This window comes from Acyrthosiphon pisum, chromosome A1 (assembly GCF_005508785.2).
Source record: "Acyrthosiphon pisum isolate AL4f chromosome A1, pea_aphid_22Mar2018_4r6ur, whole genome shotgun sequence".
NCBI classification, from domain to species: Eukaryota; Metazoa; Arthropoda; class Insecta; order Hemiptera; family Aphididae; genus Acyrthosiphon; species Acyrthosiphon pisum.
Window position 1 is genome coordinate 86,628,916 of NC_042494.1, and position 11,837 is coordinate 86,640,752.

Consider the following 11,837-nt stretch of genomic DNA (forward strand, 5'->3'; position numbering starts at 1 on the left):
CCTCTTAATGTTACATTATATACGGTATTATTATACGGTTAGATATATGCATTATATGTACAAATTATGTTAATATGCTACCTATACATAATAAATATTAAAACATTAAAACCAATAAAAGTAGGTAGGTAGGTATATTAATTAGAAACCATATGACTTGCCATTGTAGCAGAATTGTGTCTTCATTTGGTATCATTTCTTGCCCGATAACGATCTACTCTGCTCGATTTCGATAACAATGACGATATACTGAAAACGATAAGTACAAATTAACTTGAAATTTGAATACCTTATAAAAGTAATAAATCATAGTTTAATTATAGCAGCCGGAAAAGGCGGTCAACCACCCGAAAAATACAAGAGCGGCGATCAGCGACGCGGTTTGTCCGTATGAATAGTTCATTTGAATCCCCCATGTTTAATTTTCAGGTCGTCGACCGTTTCCGCTCGCTAAAATTGAACGATCGTCTTACAATAGACCTGCTCACTCACAAAGTGTCAAAATATTTTGAAAATTTCATCATGTATAGAAAATTATAAAATTAACATTTGGTAAAAAATTCAAGAATCTTAGGTTATTTGTTTTTTAATTTATACCCATACAAGTAAATCGTTCGATGAAAAATCGTAACTTCAAACGCTTGTACAAAACTAATGTGCCTACTGCCTTTCTCGTACACTTTAGATTCTCAGCGGAGCGTTGAATGTAATGGTCTTACATACCTAGATGTGTTTTTTTTTGTGTCTGTCGTCACATTTTAGGCCTGTAAAAATGCTTAATTTTTTTCAATAACACCTTCTCTGATAGGAAAGTGAATCTAGTTGTTGCATTGGAGAGGTCAAAATTTAAATTTCCCAAAAGTTTTCATAAGCACCGGGAAAAACAAAATAAAAATTAAGGAAAACGGAAATTTTTATGCAAAATTGGTTTTCGACAAAATCAGTCTAAAACAAATAACCGTAGATACATGACATTTTGGCTGTGTTTAGATAAATATAATATAAAACGATATTTAATATTATATTATTATTAAATAGTAAAATATAATATATTGTAAGCAAAATATAACTTTGTATAATTTAGTATAATGAATAATTTTATAGCAAGCCATAGTCGTTGCTTATGTGATCAGAGTTTTCGCTTAATCAATGATGCTAATTGTAATAAATCACTAACACTTACGCTGTGTCCAAAGTTAATGCGTTCGATGAGTCGAAAAACAAAACGGCTTGTATAATTTCGCCGCATCGGACGCATATACTTTGGACACGGCGTTACGAGATACAGGACAAACGAATAAACACCGCGACAGTAATGTACCTGAATTGCCTATCCGACACGCCGCGTGGCCATAATTATAATCTATCTATCTTGTTCACCTGGTTACAGGTTATATATACGAATTATTTCACAAAGCTAGGTAAAATTACGCCGAAATGTCCGTAATAATAAAAATGAAATAAAATAAAATAACCCCCAAAATATAATAATTTATAAATATTAAATGCTCCTAAAAATTTGGGAAGATTAACTATGACTTCTTAGTCAGTGATAAATAATAAGTAATAAATAGGTTAGGTAGGTACCTTATTTACAAAACGTACTTCAAACTTGATGACCACGGAGTTACGAAAATTGTCATTTGATAAAAATGTAATGTTTTTTTGTGTACATAAAGATTCAAATCACAGAGCGTTAGACATATTCAAATAGGGATCTAGGTATAAACCTACATACCTAGTACATTCAGGGGCGGATTTACCCATAGGCCACCAAGGCACTGGCCTAGGGCGCAATATTTTTGGGGGCGCAGTGTTTTAGTTAATTTTTACTTTTTAGTTTTTCATAATTTCATAATTCTATTTACCTAAATTTATATTTTATGATACATTTTTTCGTATACAACTTGCATGAAACTGGAGAATGGCTCACGTAGTCACGTCGCAGTAAAGTTTTAATTTATAGCCTTTCCGTTTAAGTTTAATCCTGTGACCAGCGCGCGCAGCCACCGATAGAGGTTCGACATCGACACTCGACGAGGCAGTTGCCTAGCGTTGTAATGCCTAGGGGCGGAAAAATGGTAAGCCCGCCTCTGAGTACATTGTATTGTAGTATTGTACATATCAATACATTTTTAAATTTTTTATATCCATGTTGTTATATAGGATTGTTAAGAGGACGCTACACAGGCGCTATAGGCTAGAGATTACAATCCCGGGATACCCAAACATAGGCGCAAATAGGGGGGCTTTAGGGGCTAAGCCCTCTCAAAAATGTCCATATCCCCCCCAAACATTTTCTACATTTTGTCTTAAGCTTATTCAATATTATCAAAATAAGGCTTTAGCCCCCCCCCCCAAATTTGAAACGCTATTTGCGCCTATGTACCCAAAATACCGGGCCCAGTATAAATAATCCTGGGATTCCCGGGACTATGTAACAGTGACTCTATAATTTAATTTCCTTCGTTATTAATGCCGATTAACGTGTTTATAAGATTTATAATTTTTTTATATACGAAAGCTGTAAAAACTTGGTTTCAATCTATACTTAAAACACCCCCCATTTGATAATCCTGGCTACACCACTGACCCACATAAGTCATAAGTGAGTACATTCGATAATGATGTTTTAATGTTTTATGCTTCATTCAGAAACTGACCAAGTGTTAAATAATACAAAGAAAAGAGTCGTGTTGCTCTTTAATGTAGGTGTGCAGTGAGGTTTGAATTAAAAAATAGCAGACTGGGCCACAATGTAAATTTCACTACTTTGATATGCTAACTTTTTTGGAAGGGAGTTTGGAACTTGGCTTCTTTTCACAGTTAGGTTTTTGTTGGGGATATAATTTATTTTTTCAGGCTTCAGCATCGCGGACGACGTGTTATTTTTTTTTTTAATTTTTAAATTTTTTTTTTATGTCGTAGATTTTTTCTTGTAAGACCGTTTGGGTCTCTGTTGAGGAGCTGAGAGATTGGACTCTTGAGTGTTGACAATACCAGGCAAAGATAGCCTAGTACGATCTTTTATTTTTCGTCTTCGAGACTTTTTAGATAGAATAGTTATTAAGTCTGGCCTATACAAAATTCTTAGACGGTCCTGTAACTATTTCAGCAACTCCTTCTTTGTATTATACAAAATAATGATAATTTATTGATAATAATTCCGTTAAATTCATAAGAGTACGCAATTTTTCATCAATGTTTTCTTATGACGTTATCACGTAAAATTATCGTTCGTAAACCGACGAATAATATTAAAATATTCTATATTTGAATAATTTTATTATTTTTCGTATTTGAATAAAATAAATGTACAAAAAAATTATTATGTTTTATAAATATATATATGTCAACTACAAACAATTTCTTATTGCCATATTGCAATGCTGTTTGAAAGTAAACGTTTAAGCGTGCTAAGTGCGCCACTTCATACGTTTAAAAATACACTCTCTGAACTCTGAAGCGGCATTCATTTTGAAAAAAATTCAATTTTTAGATTTTTCCCTTTGGTTACACCGTAAAACCTACCTTTGTGCCAAATTTCATGTTTCTACCTATACGATAAGTGTCTTATAATTTTGATGATCAGTGGGTGAGTGAGTCAGTAACAATATTGCAAATTTTGAAATCCTCCCATTTTTAAATGGCACAATATTAAGGGCTCATTTTCTTACAGCGACCTAAGCTATACGAGATTCATCTGTGTTTTAAATTTCAAAAGTTTATCTTAAGAGGAAGCAGAGATATATGGGTTAGAAAAACTGGGCGAATTGGTTCGTGTAAAGATACACTGACATTAGTGGCATATTGCTGGAACTTGGCCGGGCGAACTGCGGTGCGCTCAGATATGCACGGAAATTGTTTTTGATGTTAAATAAATTTAGTTGAATAGACATACAAAAGGGGGGGATAACGTTTGAGCAGTAAATACTAAATACCCATGTATAATTTTAATGTACAATTGTCTTGTCTTATCTATTGTTTTTTATTTCTATTGCTTACGATTTACGAGCATAGATAACATAAGATATATTCATGAACATTTGAGTATTGCATCAATGTTCATGGATATATTATATTATATTATCTATGCTTACGAGTAGTGAGTACAATAAATGTAGATAAATATATAGGCGGATATTAATATGTTATACGTTATAATATCCACTGCATTTTAATATTTTTTCATTACGTCAATAATATTTAGGTATTTCTTTTACCTACTAAAGACATTTAGTTTTTGATTAAATAATTAAATAATTTTAAAATACGCAATAAAAATGAATACCTAACCCTTAAAAAAAATGTAAGTAGTTCAAATAATATAGTTCAAAACTTGAAACCCAGACATCATAAAACAAGTTTTATGAAAATTTTTCCTTTAATCTGTGCGTATATCATTGATATCATTGATATTATAGTATTAAATATTAATTATTATCTACATCAGTAAATATAACACAGACCTTATATAAAAGGTTACTTATAAAGTCTGTGGTTTGTAACATGGTTAGAAATAACGGTCCGCGTACGTTGTTGTGATAACACGTTTATCTAGACTAAATACTAAATATTAAATAGTTTATTTATTCGTGCAACACACGTGTTGTAACTTGTAAGTTTATATTACTAAATTACTTTACAATTTCCACTTTTGTTTTAAAAGTTTTGCGAATTGTTATAGACTTCATTCACTTTCATCAAACTGTTATTAATTTTGACCCCCCTTTTGTTTCCAGTTATTTAAACAAATCCTTTAGAACTAGAAATGGCTACCGAAGCCCCAGAAGAAATAGTGGGAGCCTCAGAAGACAAAGTGGACTTAGTGGCAAAAGAGATAGAACTCACTAAGTTATTGGCATCAAATGATCCCAAAACCAGAAGTGATGGTATCAAACAAATTAAACAACTATTACTGAAACATTCTGGAGACACAAGTGATGGTTTGTTAAACTACTCGTTATTCATTTCATTTCATTTCATTTATTTGTATTTTATACCTATACGCGATAAAGTAATTTGCCCTACTAATGAAATGTGTTTTGGATATGAATACGTTGACATTTAAAATGTAGGTAGTAAATCTTATCGTTAAAGTGTTAATACATTTTACAACAATAATAAATAGGTGATGAATGAAATTCTGGTTTAAGCACCGATAAACTACAATGTAAATGTTTCTATTACCCTTAAGAAAAGTAATAAATACTAAATAATTCCTATGAGAATATGGATACCTCCATGATTGGTTCTTATTGTAACTATACCTAGGTTTTTTATTTATAATAATTATTTTAAATGAAAATATTAAGTACCTACCTAAAGTTAACAAGTTAGACATAAGATATTCAGATTTTAGTATTTTCCATTTAAGGATATATAACAGCAATTTTTGATTAGTTTAATCTATGATTTGTTAAAATCGTAATATATATATATTGTAGGTAGTTAGGTCAATAGTTTTAATATATATATATATATCTATTCTATAAGTAGGTGATGATTAAAAATATAAATTCATGATTATTTTGACTATTTAGACCTTTTATAAATAATTTTTTAATAATATATAATTAGATGTAAGTACACATTATTTTGAATTTAAAATTAAGTGGTTTAATTTATAGTCTGCCAATTTCTTTTCCTTTAGAGGATCTGTCATATTTTAACTACAGTTTTAGTTATTATTAAAATAGAATAATAGTTATTGATAAATTATCGCCTATTGTTAATTACCCATCCACTCCCACTAGTCACCACCCCAAAAAAAACCTTGGAAGTGGCCATCTTTCGATTTCCCCCTTCGCCACGTCACTTAGAGTAAGTACCCACTAGGGCCCTACTATTCTAATTTTAAAGTCAAAACTGTATATTATTATTTCTTTAATTTGTATTAAATATTAATTATTACTTATGAATTTTTTTTAGCATTTCAATTGAATGATTATTTGATTATATGGAGAGGATTATTTTACTTTATGTGGATGTCGGATAAACCACTACCTCAAGTAAATAGTATTTTGTTTACATTAATTAAACATATGTGTAATATGTCTATCCATTTGACATTAGATACTTTTTATTTGAGAATATTTATAAATGATTCATCATTTGTTTTTTTTTTAAGCATTTTGAATTATGAATTAAAACTGAAAATTATAGGTATTATGTTATAATTTAATAATCAATGTTTAAATATTCTATTATAATAAATGTCTAGAAATATAGTCACAATTGATTTATAGGCATAAACCTGATAATTTTGACTATTGAAATGTCTATGCTTATATCTAAAGTGTATCATCCTAGTTGCTCTAATCACTAAATGCAGTGAAAGCATACACATCTAAATAGTGGACAGTTTTATTTAGTCATATAAATATATGTTTACTATATGTATATTAGGGCACTCCTTAGCCATAGGGGAAAAAAAAAATAATGATATATTTTTAGTCTCACCCCTAAATCAGTGTGTATACATATAAAAATGAACTGCAAGAAATTTTAGGTCAATCAAATAAAGTTAACCCGTGCCGACTTGAAGTCGAAGTTTGAGCTTAATACATTTTTAAATAATTCTAGACATTTTTGGTATTTCCGTAAATATTTCGTAAACCGTTATGAAAATCGTATTTTTTCATAATATGTTTTTTCAAGTAAATTAAATTTCCAATATATTTTATATTTTATATATTTTTGATAAATCTATTTATTTACAAGATGCATAAGCTTTAATCTTAAAATTCACAATTTCTCCACAAATATATTACTTACATTTTATTATTATAAATATTATTTTTATTTTATATATTATAATACTGTGTATTTAATAATATGTACAATGTACAATAATACAATTGTTTTTAAAAATTTCAGGAAAGTGCTACTGAAAAAATAAGTAATCTTATCCATAGTTGCACTTCTTATCAAGGTAAAATATTATTTTTGGATGCATTTTTTCTCACCATCAAAGATGATTGGATGTCAATAAGTCAGCATCGTATTGATAAATTTATGATGTTGGTGAGGCGTTGTTTAAGACAATTACTATTTACCTTTGTCAATTGTGATTGGAACTTGGAGTATATGAATAAATTTGGTGAAGTTCTATATAGAGCCCTCAAATCGTTCACTCTTAGTTTAAGAACTCATTTACAAGAAATTTTCTTGGAAGAACTTGCTAAAGTATGTATCATGTATTTTTTTTTTGTTTTATATATAAACATATAATTATGAAAATTGTGTTATATATTTTTAGGTTAGTAGAGGAAAAGTGCCTTCTGAAGCTTTGGTCATTATTTTAGATTCATTCCTACATTACATTTCTGAACTCAATGATTTTGTGTTAATTAAAGAAGTTACCCAAAATGTATTTAGAAATCTTCTATCTCAATCACCTGATTTAGAAATGTTAGAAGCTAAGTTTGAAGCTTGGCGGAAAGTGAGTAACTTAACAACTATTTTCTTTCTCAGTTTATTTTATTATATTTACTTAAGTGATTGTTTGAAACTTTGAACCGAGGTTTGAACCCAAACCATCTCTTTATTTTTAAATATTTGCAAAGCTGAATCAAACTATTAAAATATCTGATTAATCTATAATAATTTTAAAACAAAATGTATATACCAGTAAAATTTTGATCAAATGATAGTTATACATGTTATTATAATTCTATTTATTTATCACTACTTTAGATAGCCGTATAGTTTATTAAATATATAGATATTTTAAAATAAATTATTACTTCAAATACATAATTATGTACTTGTATTTATAAATTTATAATATTTGAAAATATTTGTAGTTATCAATAGCAATATTGGCTGTAAATACCTAAATAAGATACATTCTATTATGCCAGGTTATTGACATTTTTAATTTTTCGTTAGAATTTCAATCAGTTTGTCAAATAACTAATTTAAATTAACCTATAGTATATTGGTATATTTTTGTAGTACCATAATTTAATTTAATTTCAACATTTTATGTTAGATGGGTAAACCAGGCAAATCATATAACGACTTAGAATTGGTCGAAGGTGACATAGCAGATGACGATTCCAATGAAGTAAATGACAAACCATTAGATCCTCGTGCTGGAAATGTAAGTGTGGAAATACCTCGCATCAAGTTTAATCCTAAAGACGTAGCAAAGGTTTTGAATAAATATGTAACTGAAGTTGATTGTACCAGAAAGTGTTTATTAGAAATAACTAAATTGATAAAATGGTATAATCGTTTGGGAGATGGTATACTACCCTATAAGCCAAAAGACTTGAAGCTAAATAGTCAAGTATTAAAGAGAAAAAAGAAAAAATATTTATCTAAAATGGTAAAAGAAGGAGTTAAAAAGTTAGAAATGGTTGATTCTAAGATTAAAAGAAGTGGCTGTGAAATTAGTGACCATAAAAGTCTTAAAGAACTTAATAAGATGGGTGAAATAGTAGTTGAACGTGGAAAAATTGGAAAATCCGTGTGGAAAGTAAGAAAGTTTGAAAATGTCAATACATTAAAAGAGAATTTCAATTTAAATGCGTCATGGACAGTATCAGAGGAAACAAAAATTGACGACACTAACACTGTTAGTGGTACTGATGATGAACCCCCACTTCTGGTGCCTGCTGGATTTAATGTTGAAGTTTCAGAGGCTCCAGAAAAAACACCAACAAAAATTCAGAAAAAGGTTTCTTTAACTCCAAATTTCAAATCATTAACAGTTGATTCATCTCTTAGAGAAAGCAATTCTAATAAACGCAAAAGTAAAAGTCCAATTTCAAAAATTAATGACGGATCAAATAAAAAAATCATTCAAAAACAAAATTCTCCTGTCATTAAAACTGGTACGCCTAATCTTTTAAACGCGAGTCTGAACAACAGTTGGTCGGTATCTGCAGACAATGAAGGGTCTGCGTCTAAGAAGGTTAAAAAGAGCATTGAGTCTGCTAAAACATTACAAGCAGTCAACGATCTTACACCAGATAATGGAGTTGAGGAAAAAAATGAAACTACTGATGATTTAGTTATATCCAAACTAAAACGGCGTTCTAATGAAATCAATACAAATTCAAGTCTAAATGAGAGTTGGAGTGTGTGCAGTGATGAAAAACTCAAATTGAGTAAATGCAAATCTCCAGTATCAAACACTGTTAATGAACCAAATGAGAAAAGTATTCAGAAATCAAACTCTCCCTCTGTTAAGATTAGTTCTCCCAATGTTACAAACACAGGTCATAACAATAGTTGGTCGGTATCTGCTGACAGTGATGGTTCTGCATCTAAAAAAGTTAAAAAGAGCAACGAACTCGATAAAGAAGAAAAACGTATTTCATTAACATCTGTAAGTACGCCAGATAAGAGTTCTAAGAGCCCTAAAAGCCCTAAAAGTCCAACTCCTGAACAAAGAGTATTGCGACGAAGAACAATTATAATTCCCAAGAAGAAACCTGATGGTCAAAATGAAGGTACACCTAAAAGAAAAGTGAAAGAACCTTCAGCTACAAAAGTAGCGCAAAAACGTAGGAAGACAATAGCAGGCGAAGAAATAAGCATGTTAAAACCTGAAGAAATTTCGAATAAGGCACTTGAAAAAGTTGTAAGTTAAAATAATGTCTTCTGTTGTTTAAAATCTAATTTAATTTATTGTTATTGTTTATCATAGCGAAGTGAGGCTTTTGAGGATGGTTGTAGTTCTCCGAGAAAAAGTTCAAGGCTGTCAATCAAAACTGATTCTGCTAAGAAAAGAGTTGAATTTCAATTGAAAAACAATGTCGAGCAAGGTAAAAAAATGATTGTCTAATCAGAATTGTTTATGATTTAAATAATATTGTTAATTGTATTAATTTTGTTTCAGAGTTTATGGAGTATAAGACATCGTTAGTGACTAAGCCTCAAAATCCACATGATGCTTCCAAACAGCCAGTTCAAGGAGTTTTGAAATTGACACCAGATGCAAACCGCATAAATCCATTTTATAAATTCTCTAAAACCTCTGCGAAAAAAAATTCTAGAAAATCTATCATTTAATTAAATATAATAGTAACTGTTTTTATTTAAAATAACAACACCATTGGTTGCAATCATTGGTAATATTTAATTTATATAACTTTTATTTTGACAAACCAACCCATTGTGTTTAAACTTTAATTAAAGAAGTACTCCAAAATTCTTATAGAAAAACATGATTTAAAACATTTACTGACAATATTATGTTACTTTCCTTTATGAATAATACTTAAGAGCCTATGATTCAAGATGCTTGTTGCTTAGATACAACTTTTCTAAATTGCAATCTAATAATACATTTGAAATCATGTCAAGACCAATAATTACGTCCTCAAAAAGACACTTCAGTGTCTTCATTTTGATCCTATTGGTGGATTTCGTGATGAATGTGATCTTTTGTGAACATTTTTCATCAATAACTGGAAATCAAGGATAATGTTCTCAGTGATACTAATGATCATTCACTAGTAGTGATTAGAACTGGGACTTCCAGGGACTGGAACCGAACCTATAAGAACTGGAACCTTTAAAATATTAAGGACCGAGACGGAATTTTTAAATTAAATAGGTTCTTTTAGGTTCAAAAATAAAAATACTTTATGTATCATAACTTAATGGTATTACTGTTTTGTGTATAAACTATATATGACCATATGAGTTAGCTAATATTTATCATATTAATTAAACCCGCATTCCGGATAGGTATTTAAAATCATTATACTTTTCAGTACCTAAATTATCTGGAACCAAACCGGAACAGTTATTTTATTTTTAGAGAGCCATTAACGGAACCGATACCGATCAATTCAAAAGATTTCAGTTCCATCACTACACACAGAGTCAAACATCATTTACCGTGCATTTAGAATACTGCCTAAATACGACCCCTTTAAAATGGTTCGCTTTCAACAGCCTCAATTGTATTTATTTTGGGCACATCTGGTTATAAATAAAAAAAGGTAGACTAGTGGATGTCACTCTGCTGTGCAGTAAGTTACAAGTGGGTCACTGTATAATGGACGATAATATGGTACCTATTAGATTTGAATTCAATGATATAATAGATTAATATCATTGTATACGAATTACGAAAAACGATTCTGAGCAGTGACAGTTTGTCAGCGTGGATATTTTAATTGATGTTTATAATTGTATTACTTATTATTCATGCAGTAGCCGGTAAGTTGAATTAATATTATAAAATTACAACAAAATAACAAATCGTTATTCTTGGTTATTTAGCATGTAATTTCCTCCAAATAAGTAATAACTATAAAAAAAAAATGTGTTTTTATATTTTTGAGATTTTTTAGTTACAGAATAACCTACTTAATATGAATCTTGTTAGTTTTTAATCCTTGGCCAGGGACTGGAACCTTAAGGACTTTTTCGGTTCTGGTTTCGGTTCAGTTCTTAAAATAAATAAATGATTGGTTCCAGTTCCGATTCCAGTTCTTAAAATTACAAAATAAGGGTTCCGGTTCCGGTTAATTCCGGTTCTTAAATATGCATTTTTTCAAATATTACTTATTGCTTTTTAGGTAGATTTTTTATTCATAGTCATAACTTGGCCCCGTTTTGTAAAAGATACGTTTAAATTGCATTTTAATAAAGATACAAAACACAAATACATACATTTCAAAAGTATTTAAAATACATTTCAAATAATTTTAAGAAAAAGTATTTAAGATCAAATACAAACACTTGGCATGAATTTAAATATAAATTACTAGTATGTGTCAATGTGTGAGTGTGATAATGTAAGACAGAGTTTTAAATAACTAAATATTATTATTCGTAGGTATTTTGTAAACATTCGTAGAAAACACATA

General features: G+C 29.7%; 1 protein-coding gene across 1 annotated transcript; it reads left to right on the top strand.

Annotated features, from left to right (window-relative positions):
* The first annotated feature begins 4,503 nt into the window (after nucleotides 1-4,503).
* LOC100166799 (ribosomal RNA processing protein 1 homolog) lies at nucleotides 4,504-10,179 on the top strand. The gene is made up of 8 exons (XM_008186793.3): nucleotides 4,504-4,618; nucleotides 4,743-4,946; nucleotides 5,932-6,011; nucleotides 6,880-7,188; nucleotides 7,262-7,444; nucleotides 7,997-9,595; nucleotides 9,662-9,779; nucleotides 9,854-10,179. Exons 2-8 carry the CDS (start codon nucleotides 4,772-4,774, stop codon nucleotides 10,024-10,026), a joined length of 2,637 nt encoding a protein of 878 aa, XP_008185015.1. The 5' UTR covers nucleotides 4,504-4,618; nucleotides 4,743-4,771; the 3' UTR covers nucleotides 10,027-10,179.
* Nucleotides 10,180-11,837: the final 1,658 nt, after the last annotated feature.